Source organism: Odontesthes bonariensis, chromosome 20, assembly GCF_027942865.1.
Source record: "Odontesthes bonariensis isolate fOdoBon6 chromosome 20, fOdoBon6.hap1, whole genome shotgun sequence".
In the NCBI taxonomy this organism is placed as follows: domain Eukaryota; kingdom Metazoa; phylum Chordata; class Actinopteri; order Atheriniformes; family Atherinopsidae; genus Odontesthes; species Odontesthes bonariensis.
The window spans coordinates 12,533,564-12,551,151 of NC_134525.1; the positions used below are offsets into that span (position 1 = coordinate 12,533,564).

The 17,588-nt window shown below is 42.5% G+C and overlaps 1 protein-coding gene across 2 annotated transcripts in view; it reads right to left on the reverse strand.

Moving 5' to 3' along the window:
• The window catches only part of vav3a (vav 3 guanine nucleotide exchange factor a), an 88,891-nt gene that overhangs the window by 36,427 nt on the left and 34,876 nt on the right, over window positions 1-17,588 (reverse strand). For both annotated transcript variants that reach the window (XM_075453104.1, XM_075453103.1), the window contains exons 3-9: window positions 6,618-6,676; window positions 6,465-6,530; window positions 4,606-4,714; window positions 3,569-3,670; window positions 1,447-1,515; window positions 384-487; window positions 112-211 (exon numbers count right to left, since the gene is read on the reverse strand). In XM_075453104.1, the coding sequence (XP_075309219.1) occupies window positions 112-211; window positions 384-487; window positions 1,447-1,515; window positions 3,569-3,670; window positions 4,606-4,714; window positions 6,465-6,530; window positions 6,618-6,676 (609 nt within the window). The remainder of the gene's footprint in view (window positions 1-111; window positions 212-383; window positions 488-1,446; window positions 1,516-3,568; window positions 3,671-4,605; window positions 4,715-6,464; window positions 6,531-6,617; window positions 6,677-17,588) is intronic.

Sequence of the window (17,588 nt, forward strand, 5' to 3'; positions counted from 1 at the left end):
TTGAGGGCATTCTCTAACCACTCTGAGAAGCTGAGAGCTGAATACCTGGAAGCGCCACACTACATAACCATCTATTCACCACCCACTAAAAGCAGCCATGAAACGTTTTACCTCTAGCTTCATGCGTACGTCCTCTTTGTTTTTGCAGATGTCATCGAGGCTGGCAATGGCTGTCTCCACATGGCTGCAGTATTTCCCATAGATCAACAAACTGCAACGTATCGAACACATAATGACACAAAAGAAGGGCGACAAGTTCGGGCACCTACTCTGCTCTGGTTTAGAGGGCCAAATCCCTTTAGGCTTTGTGGAAACCTTAAAAATATGTGACATGAGAAAGAATAAATACTGACAACGGAGTCGTTACAAAGGTGATGGCATACCTCTCTTTGAACGTGACGAAGATCTGGTAGAGGTTCTGGGCACTTCTGTGGTGAACGGAGTCTTGGATTTCCAGCAGTAGACACTTGTGAACTTTAACCAGGTCCTGAAGAAACAAAAACAAACAACCAATAATGCAGATCATCCTGTTCTGTTACTTTGACTTAGGCCAGCAATTCACAAATATTTGCCATGGAAATTAATAAAATAAAAAGTGTGTGTAACAAATTATATAAAAAAAACTGCTCACCAGAACTCCCTGTAGCCCAAAGTTATGCCTTTGAATTACTTGTGACAGTCAAACAAAATATAATATTCAGAATTCTATTAAATAAGCCACTGAAAATGGTCATTACCCTGAAAACAAATTCTTAGGAACTGGAACTTAAGAAATATTTCAGTTAAGCTTTCATTTGACATTTTAAAGAAACCAAATGCCACATTAAATTCAATCACTAGCTCTCTTTTAACAGAAGCTCGCAATTACTCCCACAGGCAAACACTGACCTTACTGAAAGCGAGACACAGTCTATTAAGTGTTACTCTTTAGCCATGTTTTAAAATATAACTACTTTTTTTTTAGTCATTTTAAACTGTTGGTCTACAAGCATTTGGTTCAGTTGAGCCTTTTAATTTAGTCCTAATAAGAAAACTCAAGGAAGTCAACATGCTAAACGAACAGTAAAAACAAAAAATGTTATCCAACTAGCATGTTAGCATTGTCATTATTAGCCCACTAGCATGTGGATGTTAGCATTTAGCTCAGAGTACTGCTCTTGTACTGGACAGCCAGCACATTCAGAATTGGTATAACATTAAATTTTATTCAGTTTAATGTAACAATAATGTCTGTATATGTAAATGAAAGCTGTATGAATCATTGTGCTTCAATTTTTATAAAATTAGTATTTATCAAGCTAGTGTTTGAGCCATTGTCATTTGAATTATTTACACTTGTATTCTTCCTACCGTGATACCTAGATATCATCAGTTGAAAATGTAAATTGAAGGTAAGGTTACTGAATTGTGAACTCAAGTTGGACACGTTCAAGGACAATGACTCACCGGAATATTCACAAACACCTTCTCCATCTCAGCCAGGGTTAAAAACATGGTGAGGGGCATCATAAAGTGCTGCGGGAGAGAGAAAGAATGCAAGAGAATGAAGCTCGTTCCTCTGGAGTAAAAGTGGGAAAGTCATTTCGTGCGAGCTGCTATTATATTAAGGGGCCAAGTTGCAAAGAGCTGCAGTAAGCAGAAACAACGGGGACTGTCTGGGTCACGAAAATAATCTCATTTTCAGAGCTTGCAATTTAATGATTTCTTCTCAGAAAACTCCCACCACATAGTCAACTTTACATCTCAAAGGAGCGGGCGAGCACAAACTAAATTCCACCGTCCGCTTCATACCAAAAGTCATCTACTGAGACGCTCCGCTGGGAAATCAGGCGAGGGCTTTTTGCAGATGTGAACATACACAAGAGGGAGAAGACAAGTAGCTGTGGCTGGAGGGCTTTGGAGATGGCGGGCCTCCCACTGTCCTGTAAATGTGCAGGGTAAGGTGGAAAGCTTCCAGAAGAAAAAGGCTTCCATCAGCGTTATGGACTTTTTGGGCACTTTCCTGAAGGGCCCGAAGGATCCCTTGTTAAGGATCCCTAACAATTAGATGTTTTAGGAATAAAAAATACAGGGAGCAAACTGTAAATAGGAGCCGGGGGAGAGCGCCCTGTGAACTCTGTGGCCAGTTGCAGGCCCAAGCAGCTTGTCAATATTCAACGAGGCATGAAACAGGTGATATTAACTCTGCCATAAGCACGCTGAGGGCAGCATTGTGTTTGTCATAGCCACCTCATTGCTTTGCCATCGTGGAGGTTCTGAAAGCAAACTTTGTAACACAAAGTAATTTGTGGTTCTTTTATAATAAACAGCAGCCTTTCTCCCGAGGCTTGAGGCCTGTTCCAGTCTGGAATAAAAAGTAACACCTGCAGCAAACAAGACTACAGCAATCTATGCATGTCTCTGTGAAAAGGTTAAAAACATCTGCTGTCAGTAAATACCTAAGCTAACGTAGCTAGTAGTGTGCTACTCTGTTGTATTCAAGCTACTGTAAACTATCCCCCTGATCTGGTGGTTATTCGTGTGATGTGAGTATATTAAATGCCTTATATACTTTTCAATTCAAGAAGACTGCTTTAGAAATGTGTACATCCATTTACAGAGAGGACCAAGAAAGCATTAATGAGGAAATGCGATATCAGGAGGAATCTGAAGCCACGAGCTTTTGGCTCACTGGGAGCTCTTTTACATATGTTCACCTCATTATTGAAAACTCCAGACACATTTAGCATGTCCTTCTGTTCCAGTAACCCTATGCAGAAAAATAATAACATGTCTTCTTTAACTACACACTAGCAATTTTGTCAGTGTATTTCTGAGCACTTAAAGTGTTTCCGTGAAACAAGGCCACGCAATGCCATACAGCTCTGGACGGTAACAAATAGAATCAATAAAGAAGAAAAAAAATAGCTACAACAAGCATAAAAGACCACAACTGAGGACACTAATCAATCACCTATAAACAAACAGTCTGTTAAAGGAAAGATGGTCGAACTTTACAAACGGGCCGCATCGCACAGAACTGAAAGGAAAAGAGAAAAGATAAGTCTTTAAGTCTGATTTAAAATGACCAACAGCAAGGCAGGACTCATTATGTAATGGAAGACTGTTCCTGAGCCGAAAAGCCTGTAAGAAGTGAGTGAGGAACTGAGAGTATGAAGTGTAATGATGAGCTATGTGACCAGGTAGCAGAAAGAGGGGTCAACATGTCAGCAATGTACGCAGGAGCAGGAAGGGCTTTCAGCCCCCAGTAGCTCAGTCAGAAGTGGAATGATGTGATCCCTTTCCTTTATTCCAGTTGGAAATCTACAAACTGCGTTCTGTACTAATTGTAGTCTGGAGAGGTTGAACAGTTTGCCTTTTATAATGAGTTACAGCGGTCCAACTCAGAGGAAATAAATACATGGATGACTGTTTCCAGGTTCTAGTGAGATAAATATGTTTATAACTTCTCTACATTGCTAAGCTGATCCAAAACCGCCCTTCACAACAGACTTAAGATTAAAATTTCAAGCATTATAAAGTAATGCGATGTCCTCACAACGGCAGCCACTGGAACTTCTGTGCATACCTTCTCTATAGACTCCAGGGTCTCAGTGTATTTCTCCTCTGTCTGCTTGATCTCATTTAAACAGCAGCTCCTGATGTCAGTCTCTGCCTGCTTCTGGAACGCCTACGGACACACACACACACACACACACACACATTAACACACTCATGTGTCAGCACTGTGGGCTGACGGACTGTTGAGTGTCCAACCAGATGTAGCCGATCCAAGCCTCTTAGCAAGGTCAGGAATCGCACATGCTCGCTAGACTGTCTGCCAAATATGAGAGAACAGAAGATGCTTTTTACGGAATGAATGGGCAAAAATGTGGCAAATTAACTAGGCTTAAAAAAAATTTTTTTTCATCTTCCAGTTCAAACAGCAGCAAGAAAACATTACCAATGGCTTTTATCTAGCACAGAACACAGAGGGGGAAAATGAAGGAGAAAACCTCAGAATACTATCATTCAGTATTCGTTATTTAAATATTATGTCATTTTCATTAAATGGCATGTAATTTATTGCTTTTATAAGACTTTTTGAAGGACACAAAGAAAGTTGAAAGTGTAGGTGTGCTCAATCTGTCTTCGTACGCCATCTTTTCTTTGTTTGGTTACAAACGAGGTGAGACGCTAATGCTAGTCGAGGTAGCTTCATACGTGTTTAAACAGTTACAACAAAAAACATGGATGTAATGTCAATTGTGTAACTGTGTAACTACATTGCCAGCATGCTAAATATGTGGCTAACATGTGACTAGCTTAGCTCAACGTTCACCAAAAATGTGACGCTAAAAGGAGGGAAAAACGAGGAAACAGCTAGCATGGAATAGTTCCAATGCTACTGTGAGCTCTAAAGCTCAAGTGCCAACATTTCATATCTTGTTTATTCAGCCTGTAAAAGTTTTTTTTTTTTTTAAAATGCGAGTAGAAATGACGAGTTGAAGTTTCTGTTGCCGAGTCACCGTCCATGACGGCTATGATTATTTATCTTTTGGCAGTAAGGAGAAAATGCACAGTGTCACCATCTGTTATCGATGAGTTATAGAGGGGTGCACAAACCGGAGGAGGGATGACTTCTGTCTTCATCAGGTCCTCGTAGATCTCTCCACCATCTTCATCATCGTACACGCAGTCATACAGATCCTCCTCATCATCCACCCCATTCTCACTGCAGAGCACGTAAAACAAGCATGTTATGCTAAAGACGTAGATGTATAAATGTAATGCATCTGCACCGCTGTTGATCCTGAGCTTGACAATGAGAGGGGTAAAAGCTTTCATCATCGTGATAATGAGACAAGATAATGACAAGAGACGCACGTGATTTTGTTTTTACAGATGTGGATTTCAAAACTTGGCAACAGATGTTGTAATCAGGGGACAACAGCTAATATTCTAATTCTAAGAAATCTAGTTGATTATGATGAAGCGTTGCAGTCTAATGGCACGAATGCATGCATGTCATAAACATGGTCGCCCTCCAACTTCTCAATAAGCCTCTTTTCCTTTCTTTCTTTTCAAAGGTCGACGAGCTCTGACTACATCGCGACACATTATGGTATTTGTGTTTCTGCTGTGAAATTTTCCGGAGACGAACTGGATGCCTGTATCATCCACAGTAATGATCCTTTTTTTTTTATTATTCCTGATATATTGTCGCATCCAACCCGACTCGGTCTAATAACTTCTCTCTTGAACACACAATGACCTTGAACACTGTTGTCATTCAGGTCAGATCAGACAGCTCAACGCGAAGATGACTCCTCGTTATGTGGAATGGCGTGCTTCCATGTGCGCCTCTGCTGAACACAGAGCAGATGGGCTTTGAGTACTGAAAACATTTCTGTTTAGCGAGATCCAGACTCCCACATCCTCCCATCTTACTGCAGGCTGCTGTCAGCAGGCCGTTTACCTCTGTCACTCTGACTAGTGGGCTGCTTCCTGTACAACAGGAGCTGTCAGGGCTAAACACAGAGCAGAGCGCCGTGTCACTGTGAGGCCTCCTAACCTCATTATTAGTTTCTGTCTCTCTTTTGGCTCCAATTATCGCATAGCTTACATAGTCTCCACCTTCGGTACATATATAAAAAAAAAAGTACTGTTCAGGGTTTTTGCCGTTGCTACTCGGTTTAGCTAGCAAAATCGTAAGTTGCGTAAACGGAAAAGGTAATTTCACTTACAGCGGAGACATGACAGACAATGGCAAAGTGTTGGCAAAAACATGTGTAAACTGAGGAATGGTAAATTCAGTCCAAAAATATTCCAGACTACCGCGTAACGTTGAAAAATCCATAACAAAAAGGTCTGTTTCACTGCAGCACTGGGTGTAGATAAGGGGTCCTGTCTGAATTACGCAACTTTCTACAATTAATTTGCTCCTTTTTCACTCTTAAAAGTGTGTGTGTGGGGACAAATAACTTGCCTTGATAAATGTTTGTGATGGTTTGAATGATTTGATGGTTTCTGTTTCAAACGTAAGTGATTTGAGAAGGCACACGGGCTCCCCCCCCCCCCAAATCTCATCTGGAGCGGTCGTTTTCAGCTGACCTGGTCAACTCAATGTTCCCGCGACGGCTCACTCAAGTTCAAACTCTTTGAACCACAACCGTTTATTCTCCTGCACAAAAAATCTGCAACTTTTTCACAAAAGTGTGTGCGTTGAACGGGGCTTGAACAACAAATGACTCAACCACAGTCCTACACAGCTTGTGGACAACTGAGAAAAGAGTGGGTCGAACACATGTCGAGGGCCTTGAGGGGAGGTGGCAGCCTTCCAGTCAACATTCAGGGAACTAAAGGCATTTTGTTTTTTTTATAAACAAAGATTTTGAAGAGGTAGGTAGGGAAACTGGAGGCTGACTGAACAAAAGAACGAAAGTTCTTGTAATAAAATAGTCGCACGTGGAGGGGGGACGTACTCTATCAGGTCCTCCAAGTGATTGTAGATGTCCTCGTCTTCAACGCTGTCCTCAGTGGGAAAGGGTCTGTGAAGGGAAGACGAAGAGATAAGATTGTTTCAATTCACATTCATTTTCTGCTGTTTTGTATGATGTCCTTTGACTTCAGAATACCTGATTCCAGTTTGCTGTGCGATCACGGTGTGGGAAAGCTTGGACAGCGTGTCCATGACCTGGAACAGAGAGATTGGATATGTTTAGGACTGTTTTTCACATCAGACAAAGCCTGAAAGGGAAGAGCTGAAACAGGAAAGCTGCATTTCTACGTGGAGGCACACGAGGGCAGCATTTTCTCATACTTCCTCCACCATGTCTATGAGTGAATGAAAACACATTGTTGCATTTCAATGCTGCAAATCCAATTGCACGTTGCAAACTTATTCTAGTCAACACGGGACGAATACACTTTCCAATATGTTTTAACTGGTGTGGTTTGACATCCAACAAAGGGCACATTTTGCACATTTTTGTGTTGCAACAGAGAAAGTGCAGCGTCACAAACCCTAATCAGTAATTGATCGGGCTCAGAAGTCAACCATGTGTCCCTGTGAGCTGCCATAATTACTAACAGTACGACGCATCATTTCACACTGCTGTGCACAGGGCTGCCAGTGCCCTTGACCCTGTCTTTGCACGCCTGAGTGAGCGAGCGTGCGACTTGCCTAACAAATGACCACTGAACTCACCTTGTGAATCCAGCTTAATTAACTGACTTCAAACCCAAAAGGGAGCCCTATTCATTCATGTTCTGCACGCCTGTGCGCGGGTCATGCCAGCGCACTCCCATTCACAACAACACGTCGCAGACGTAACGTAGACAAATCGCCCAGGAGCGTGCTCTCCACTATCGATGCGGACCGCACAACTGGCCGTTTCCCTTCCCCCTCCAGCAAATGGAGTAAATGGCGGTTACCAACAACAGACACAGAACCATGTTGTTTCTGCCAACATCCTGAAAGCTATAAAACTACATTAGAACTATCGGTCCGTTGCACTACATGTAATCAAACCGCACCGCATCCATCATTTCAGAGGTGGATGACAGTGACTGACATTCATTGCTTCATAAATCAGTCAGATCCCGTATTTGGCGAAGCATTTAATCATCACCAACATCAAACGCAGCAGAGGCGCATGAATAGCTCTCACGACTAACAAACCAGAGCCGAGCTCATCAGTTGTAGCTGATCATCAAAGGGAAATATTAGTCGTGAGGCGCTGAAGGGTGGGAGGATGCAGCGTGTTTGCTCTGCAGCAGTGGGCGACTACACATCACAAGAGGAGGTGTAATGACGTCCGAAGCGTGCACTGACAGTTGTTTTAAACCAACTACGGCAGGAAATAACAAAGCCCAATAACTTGGTTGATGTGCTTGCAATAGTTTTGATTAAGAAGTAGACTTGTCAGATTAGAGTTGTGTCTTTTGGATTTCCCTTACAGCCACCACAAACTCAACACATAAAGTACGACAGCCTGTAGCCTGAGAGACGGAACTCGGGGGTTAGAGAAAAAAAGAAGAATGTTAAGCGCTTTGTGCTGCCTCTTAATCTTTTTGCTTTGGGTGCCAAGACATACACTGTGTGCACCATTACTAAGCAGATTGTACTCGTTAGGAATAACTTAGCGTTGAAGAAATACAATGACTCAAAGTCAGTCAAAACTGCTACTGAACCTCAAACCACAAAGGAGCTTTATCTTTCTCCGAATAAAGAAATGAAACGCTTATCTATAATAGGCTTTTGAAACTGTAATGAGTGATACGTGACTAGAATAAGAATATATTTTTGGCCTGTCAAAAATATTCTTTGACCAGTATAATCAGCCTGTTTTCTTGGTCTGTTCAGACTGTAAATAAAAACTTGATCGAAGTCAAAGTAAAGCTGGCAATTGGTCTGTGAACTCTTGTTCAAATTTGGCATGTGGATAATCATCACAAGTGGTATTCGTTATGGTATACTTATTGGACAAAGATGCATAAGAGGAAGGTAAACTATTGAGTTATGATATCTTTTTAATTATGCAAGTGGATATATTCAGCAGAATAACTGGTGACTGGTAAGGGTGTCAGGATTGGGTATAAAAGAAGCACCCACCAAGGGCAAAGATAACAGTCAGAGAATCATCAATCAGTTTGGGGTAATAAAAAAAAATCATCACGCTGGTCTTTCAGCATCTGCAAGGCATAAAAATGAGAAAAGATTTAAGGAATCTGGGGGAAATCTCGCAGGACCTTCGAGCTCTCAGGCAGCGTTGCATGAAAAAAAAAAAGCCACCGTGCCACCATGACGAGTGCAGCAATATGGGCTTGTGGGCCACGGAAAGCCATCGTCACTCAGCACGATCCCCTGCGGCTTCCCCCCAAATGTAAGCTGAAACTCTTTTACACAAAGAGGAAGCCATATTTAAACTAGATATAAAATAAATGCTGCCGAATTTTCGGGACGTGAGCTCGGCTTAGACGGACAGAGTCTGTACGTGTGTCTGTTAAAGAAAGGCTCGAACACACAACAGATGGCAGATTTTAGTTTTTGTGGCATTTTGGAGAAATTGCCAACTTTTCATTGGAAACTTTAATGCCGAATATCAAAATGAACACAGAATGACTTCATGAGAAAATCCAGTATAGAAGTGAACATCGGGCATGACGCATCAAAAAACAGGAACCAAAACTTGCACATACGGTTTCTTTTGAGTTTTGATCAGAAACTGTGTACCGTTACTGTGCATGACGTCAGTTTAGTGGTTAGATCATGCTTTTGCAAAATGTCGACCCAAGGATGCAGTATGAACTCGTGGGGAAATGACGTGTTCAGAAACTCAAAGGCACATCAATGTCGGTGTTGCAAACCAAACACCGACGTGACAGACACGTCAGAAGAGTCCACTTCCACAGTTATTAGGCAGAACTGATGTCTCCGCTGATGAATAAAGGGCATGGCCTCCAGAGGCCAGCGTGCAGGTACAGCATATCCAGAAGCCGAGGATGTACTGCCTGTTCAGCGGAGCTTTGGAGGCGATCCAGTTGTAGCTGTCAGCGCTGTGCTCTTTGGCTTCACTGACTTCATGAGTCACACACGCTCGCAAACGAGACTGACCATCTGTACAAAGCCTGTACAAAGCTTCTTTTTTTTTTTTTTTGCAAGCTCACAAGTATTACATCCATCAGCGATAGCAGCACTCTGCTCAGGAAATCAAATACCAAGAGGACATTCGCATTTTTAGCCTTCATCGGTCGGCAAACCAAAGACGATGATTAGCTTTAAGCAGAACATAGAAAATACATTGAAATCCAGTGAGGCCGGCTTCAAGTTTTTTAAAAAAAAAAAAAGGTCAGAGATGGTGCACACAAATCAGAGGTCACAGGAGTCATGTACAGCGGCCACAGATGATGAAGCCCAACAGGCGCTTTGATGGAGGCTCATAAACCTGCACCGCTGGATGAAGCGATTCACAACAGACCAATTAAAGCGGGATGAGGGATGGGTCCTCCCAGAACAAACGGAGACGTGCACGCGCGAGCGTGGAGCCGCCCAGCTGCTCGACATCCCGCTGTAATTACATCATAGAGTTCAAAAACTCTTCCCTGAAACCACAGATCGTGGACATAAAATGCCGTGGCTGGTTGGCGTGTTTACCGTGTTTACAGGAAGATCGATAGCAGCCACATCCATCTTTCTAAAGGACAGAAACAAATAAAAACTAATGGCTAATATCTGCTGACAATCTCCTCTCTGTTTCTTCTGACACATCCTTCCCTCTGCCTGGAGACCGAGGGAACCTCCACAAAATGTGTGATCTGTCGACAGCTTTACTGGTTTCATACACACAACCCCGCGTGCTGTCCCAGTTTTCTGCTCTCCGCCTTTTCTCCTCCTTTCTGTGGCTCCTTTTATTTCGTTTCCTTTTTTTCCTTTCTTTCTCTCCAAATTCTTCCCTCTAAATGACCAATTTCCAGCTAAAAATAGAGTCCAGCTAGGTAAGCCACTGGAGCACATACAGCCTATCATAATATAGGGCTTTGTAGGAAAAGACTTTGCTCAAGAAGAACCACAAGGATGCATCTCATCTGACTCAAAAAGATTCAAAAGCCAGTGCTTGAAATCAAACTGATTTTCACTCCAAAGCATCGCTGTCGGTCAGCTTTGGCTTACTTCAAAGAGCAGATCAGAAGATCAGACACTGGACAGCAACAATGTAAACACCAAAGATGGTGATTGAAAACTACGACGGGGAGGGGGGAAATCAGTCAGTATACGGGTATGGAAATGAGCGTGTGCTGCATTGGATGCTGACCATCCTTCCACATGTATGCGTGCTAAAGGAGATAAGAAAGGAGGCAATGAAGCACCTTTGCTTGGTATTTAAAGGCTAAATCCCACTATCCACACTCACAGACTTTGAGGTTCTTTTCCAGGAAGAGCTCCAGGGTTCAGAACTGTCACACTGTCGAATCATCAAGTGCTCGAGGGCTCTGATGTGGACCTTTTTAATGATATTACACCCCCCCGCGCACGCTTTTCTTTGGGTCTGCACATTTGCGTTTCCTGAAGGATTAGTCCACACCGAGTTGTGAAATTGGTGACATTTAAAAGTGTTGCAGGGACAGAAATCCTCCTTATGTGTAAGCGGCAGCCTTTTTGTTCCTGGCAGCACGTTTTATAGAGTTGTTTGGGCTCTCAAACGTCTGCACAGGATTTCTTCTGTTTTACTATCACACAGAATGCCTCGTAAAAAAACATCACAGTCTGAAAAGTCTACTTACGAGAGCTGTGGTTTCTCTTTTCTTTTTTCTAATGACGACTTGTTGTTTCCAAGAATTATGCTACCTCATGTCAGTTTGCCTCCTTTTGTCCCCTCAGGCCTTATGAATTTAATCAAGCATCACAGCTGTGACTTCAGCCTATTCTGTTTAGTGGTTAGCCTTCGGGGGGGAGGGGGGGGGGTTGGTTGGTTAGGGTTAGGGTTAGTTACTATGCATCCGACTTATTTCATTCACAGCTCCTTTAGCAAAAAAAAGACAATTCAATTGCACCTCTCGGCCAATCAAAATTTCTATTTAAAGCTTGTAATCTTCCACTGAATGAAAATAAATGTTTTTCCGATTTTGACCAAATCACTTAGAGGTTTCGCATGAAAGCGGCCATGACTACCTTACTCTTACTGACCAGGGATCGGCTGTTTGGCAGATACCACCCTTCTGGCTTTCTGGGAAACACCGAGGGATTTACCTGACCACAAGAAAAGAGGCAGGTGCATAAGTACACTGAGAAATGTTTCGGCATCCTCTGCATCCCTCGCTGACTGACTGCATTTGGATCTGCTTCAGTTTAGTTCGATTTCTCAAACAGAAAGCTTGCTCCTGGGAGGGAGTAAATTGCTCTTCCCTCAAATGTTTCATAAATTTTCCCCGCGTCGAGGTAAGGTTTCGAGGGGTGGCCTTGGACAGGGAAGAGAACCCTGCACCCGGCCTCCGGAAACACATAAAAGTCCACCGAGCCCTTAAACAAGCTCTACATTTGATCATGCACTTAAGACTCTCCCAATCTATAAGACATACGACTCGTAAAAGTGTCTCCATGCGTGGACGTCGTTCTCAAGTCTTTAAAAATCTTTAAAAAGCCCCAAAATCCTCATAAGGGGTCAGTCCAACATATGAAAAGTGTTTTTCTTTTCTCAATAACATGACGGCACTTTACTAAGACTCTTCCTGGTTAGGTTTAGGCAATGACATCAACTGTCTTGGGTAAGAAATCCAAATGTATTGGTTAAAGTTCTTGCAGCGTGATCGTCACCTTCACGGATGCCATTTTTAACAATCCATACGCAGCGGCTCAAACAAACCACAAAACTAATTGTAACTGATTGTAGGTCACTCTGGCCTGCATGTACAAATGATCTGTGGGCTCATATGTAAGAGAAGAACAGCCTCTCTTTGAAAGCAGGCCGCTGGTTGTAAGGCCCGTGAAGGTGGTCTGACCACAAGGAGCTCGCTTTGTGGCAGCAGCAAAGGTCCTGTGGTTAGACGGCACCGAGGAGGACCTGTGCACCTCCGGAGGCTCTGTACTGAAACCCCGGGGAGAGTGACACAGCGTGGGTGAGTGGGCGGAGCATCACTTCATCTCCAATGTCAAAGCGGTTGATTGAACTTTCATTTGACATTCAGCACACGCTCACTGAGTTCTGAAAAAAAGAAAAGAGGGAACCATTACAGCTCTGGAGGTTTCGAAGCAAACCCTCCCGTTAGCCTGTCAGCACTGCTGTGTTGGAAGCGTGCAGCTCCTGCGACAGCCCACGACTCCCCGGCTCCCTCTGCTAATATTAAAAGACTCCATCTAATTCCATTTAGGAAAACAGCTCCTCCAAACTCCAAGACGCTGGCGCGCTCGATGAAACATTCATGAAATGCAGGAAGCTTCTGGTCGGTCTTGTTTGTGTTTTAGGGGGAGGAAAAAAAAGAAAAGAAAACTCCATCGCGTATTAATCCCTTCAAGCATTCTGCTCTTTAGGCAGTTTGGAGATAAAGGATATGTGACTATTCAACAGCTTCCGCGAAAGCTGTTTTTCTTTTTTTTTTTTTAAAACGAATGACACGAGAGATCTGGAGTGTGTACAGCGCATGTTATCGTGTGTGAGTGTGAGATGGAGGTGGTGCGTGTGCCACGATGACTAATTGATTTCAGTTTGTTTCCTACCCTTTGTTAGTTCTGTTGCACATTCAATTGATTCTTGTTATTCGTCCGTAATTGAATGTGCGCCTATGCTTGATAGTGTTTCTACGCACAGCCGTCTGACGGATGCAGCCGGTGCATAAAATTCAATCCACGTGGAGAGGATCCAATAAAAGCTTGATTGGCTCAGACAGAAAGACGAGCTAATGTTGACAATCAGTGCCACGGCTCATTAAGGCCCATGATGCATAATTAGTTTTGGATATCCACACTGTATGTAGCGGATTGGAAGGATGCAAATTGGCCTCTGACTTTACTACCTGCATCATTTTGTCTATCGCTCTTCTAATCAAACATTATTTCTGCAGTAACACGTGTCGTGCAGACAGCTTTGTTGTTTTCAGTGGAAAATGTTTGCTAATGCACATATAGACACGTGGCTGAGAAAGTACACCATGGATATAATTAAAATAATCTGATTTTTTTAATCAGATGGAACATACTGCAGTGTGTCATTATTTATTGAACAAAATAAAAGAAGCCAAAACGCAGAAGCATTATGGGAAAGAATTGAGCATTGCTTTCTTAGGGCTCCACTAGAGCACGTCAATCGAGCCGAGGTCTGGACTTTCACCGGGCCGCTGCAACACCCTGATTCTTTTCTTTTTCATCCATTCTGTCGCAGACTTGCACGAGCCAACTCAGAACGCCACGTGTTGCTGCTCATCCGAGGTTGTGTTTGCCTCCTTTTAAGACATAGTAAAAACCAAATTACTTTTTTTATATACATAATATACATATACATATACATTTATATACATAAAAAAAGTATAATATGTATAATTTTGCACATATGTGATGGAAAGACGATAGACTTCCTTTTTCCACACGACTTTACATATTATTGTTATTGTTTTAATATGTTAAATAAATACGTTATTTATAATGTATTATTATTGTTCCCACAGCCATAAGGCTTTTTAACAGTGACTGCTGACATGTTCTTCTCAAATTGATTGATTGATTTTTTTTTTTATTTATTTAGTCATTTATTATCATTATTATTATTAGTTAGTAGTAGTATTTTTATTAGAATTGGTATTATTATTGTTGTAAATATTAATAATTTTTTGAGCTACTTGACTAAATTGAATTTCCCCCATTGGGGGATGAATAAAGTATTTTTCTATTCTTCTATTTCTATTCTATTAGGACCGTGATCTTGACGAATCCAAAAGTCTTTGGGTGTCATGAAACCGTCATCCTGCCCCACAGACGTTATCCCTCCCCATTTTCTGCAAGAAATTTTTGAGCTTGTTGGAACAAAAATCAAATGACTTATCCAGAACTGACCAAAAACAGTCAGTTTTCAATGACCTTTTAAAGCCGTGGATTCAGGTAACTGTCATTCTTCAGCTCTCAGGCCTCACAGCAGTGCCTGACAGAGAAGACCGCAGCATCCCTTCATCTCGCCTTCGACGTTACGTCAGCATCAAAGGCTGTGCTCTAAAATGGTTTCAGGCTTACTTCTCTGACAGAAGCTTTGCTGTCAACCTGAATGACTCTGTCTGGTGGAGTCCCCCTGGGTTCTATACTTAGGCCAACGTTACTTTCCCACCACATGCTCCCCTTCGTTTCAAAGTTATGCTGATGACACTCAGATTTACCTGCCTTTGAAACACGACAGCTCCTTTCCACTAAATCATTGTACGAGTGTCTCCCAGGAATACAAACTTGGAATGGCCTTGAACTTGAGGACAAAACTGAAAGAATGACCTCTGGACCCCGCGCTTCCTGCACTGCTTCCTATAAGGATCTGGGCAGGCTTAAACCTTACTGGGTGTGATATTTGTCGCACAAAGGCTTTTATCTGAGGTCAAATCCTTTTTATCGCTAAAATTATTCTGAACGGCTAATCCGTGCTTTCATCACATCCCAAATGGACTGCCATTTATGTTGGTGCTGGGCAGGCCTCCCTTTCATGGCTGCAGCTCATCTGCTAACGCAAACATGGAAGCTCCCTGTACACCTTAGGATCGATTTTGAGGTTTTACTGTTTGACTTAAAAGGCATTTAATGGACAAGCTCCTTTCTATCTATCAGACCTTTTTCAAACACGGGTCCCTCCTAGATCCATCGGATCGACTGATGATTAGCTTTTAGCGTCCTGCTTTAGGTCGGAGCTGATGCACAGAAGCGACCGGGTCTTTCCTGTTGAAGCCCTGAAATTACAGAGACAATTGCCCTGCGTGACTTTGACACTTCCTGTTTTCAAGGCTCATCTTAAAACACATTTCTATTCATTGGCTTTTCAATTCAGTATGACAGATCTCTCTTTTTTTTCCTTTCTATTTCTTTTCTTGCTCCCATTTATTTAGCTTCATCGTGTCTGTGGTCTAGTCCTTTATCGTGCACAGTGCTGTGGTCAACAGCAGTTGTTTTAAATGTGCTTTATGACTTGACTCGACTTGGCAATTCGGAACAGGGGGACTAAAATCACGTCAAAGCAAGGTGTATCATGGCTGAATGCAGCTAAGAGAGAAGCATGTTCATGGACAGTCTCATCCTACATTCATGAAGTAGAAACTCAAAGGAATCCCAAAGTAGCAGCTGATATCTGGTGGTGTCAGTCAGTGACAATGAACACCGAGGGGGTTTTGATGTTCAAATACTCATTCGAGCACAAATTTCTGTCCCAATTTCAGCTTTTAGACACTCCCCAGCCTCATTCTACATCACACTCACTTTGACTTAAACCTCCTCGTGGTTCAGTTCATGTGCTACTCTGGAGTGGAGAAATAATCCGCACAAAAATAGGTATAAGCTTTGAGCACCACCCTTATCTCTCCCACATAACAACTCCATCTCAACAGGGTAAGGTCAGAAGTAAGGTCACCCTTGCTGTCCAGGTAAATCAAATCAACCTCCACAGACCGCAGCCCCGCAGGACACACACACACAGACACGCTCACGCATGCATTCACACCCACATTGGTAGATCCTCGAAATCCCTCACTCCGACCCTTTCTACCTGCATATTTTACGTTTGCATTAATAGAAGAGTAAACTGGTGACGTGAGCGCAGATTTGCATGCTTTTCACGCAAGTAGACCCAACAAACGGAGGCTCCCGCTATCACGCCTGATCTGCCGAGTACTCAATCCCGAAATGTCTCGAAATGCCGAAAGGGGATATGATTTCATCTGAATTTCACGGTCTGACTCAGGAGGCTGCTCTCAAATGACCGGCAGGAAACAGTCAATCACACTCACTGCTGTCCAGACAAGGAAAATCTCCAAAATGGATGTGACAAACAGGAGTGAAAGGTTGAACTGCTGTGGGTTTTAGTGAGCTTCATTTGTTTACTCCATCCGTAGATCTCAGGAGAAACAACACCTACAAGCAACGGTCGAAATCATCAACCTTTTAAAGGGGGTACGCAAGCAATTTTACTTTGTACTTTACTTTGTACACAGAAAATACGTTCATCAAATGAACATAAAAACACAGAAATAAAAAAATTTCAAGCAGGAACACCACAAACAACCTGCTGCCAGCTTCTCCCGAAGCACTGACTTTTAGTAGGCTAATATAAATATCAGGCGATGTCTCATTTAGTCCTCTCTTTTTTTTCGTCTTGGTCTTAAACAGTTAATAAAGAAAATAAGCAGCAGATTCGATAAGGCAGAGGAAGAGATATCAAGGTTTTTAGCCCTTCGGATTGATAAAGAGACTCTTCCTCTCTATGTTGCTCTCTGACCTGTTGCCAAATCACTTAACGAGTTGCAACATGTTCTCCCAGCTGAATCTTTTTTTTTTCCCAGTCCTTTGCTGCCCCTGTCCCCACTTTTCTGAGACATGTTTCTGCCAATAAATCAAAAATGAGCTGCCATTTTTATTAATGGCAGACTACGATGTCTCACATGCAACATGTGATACATTTTCTATGCTGTATTGTAAATTAAATATTGGTTTATGAGCTTTTCAAATCGCTCCATTCTGTTTTTATCTACATATTACACCGTTTGTTTAAGATTGACTACTTCAAGGTTATGAGGAGACTTTCTCAGATGAACAAAACCACTATTTCAACATGTTGAATCAACGTCTCTGTGCCAAGTAATTGTAAAGAAAAATAAGTGGAGCATCCTTTTAATTAGATCAAGTTGACTATCAGTCATTTGTTTTCTTAAAAAAGGTCCTTGACTGCATCGGGATGTGTTCAAAGAGAAAGTACGGCAGATAGATTAAGATTACTTGATTGGCATGTACACACGAATGTTAACACGAAATTACTCCTCTGCATTTGACCCATCCAGTTGGCACCTGTTGAACACGCATGCACACACTCATGGAGACAGATGCCAATCACTGGAGCGGTGGGCAGCCAGCCCGGGGAGCACGGGGTTAGGGGTGC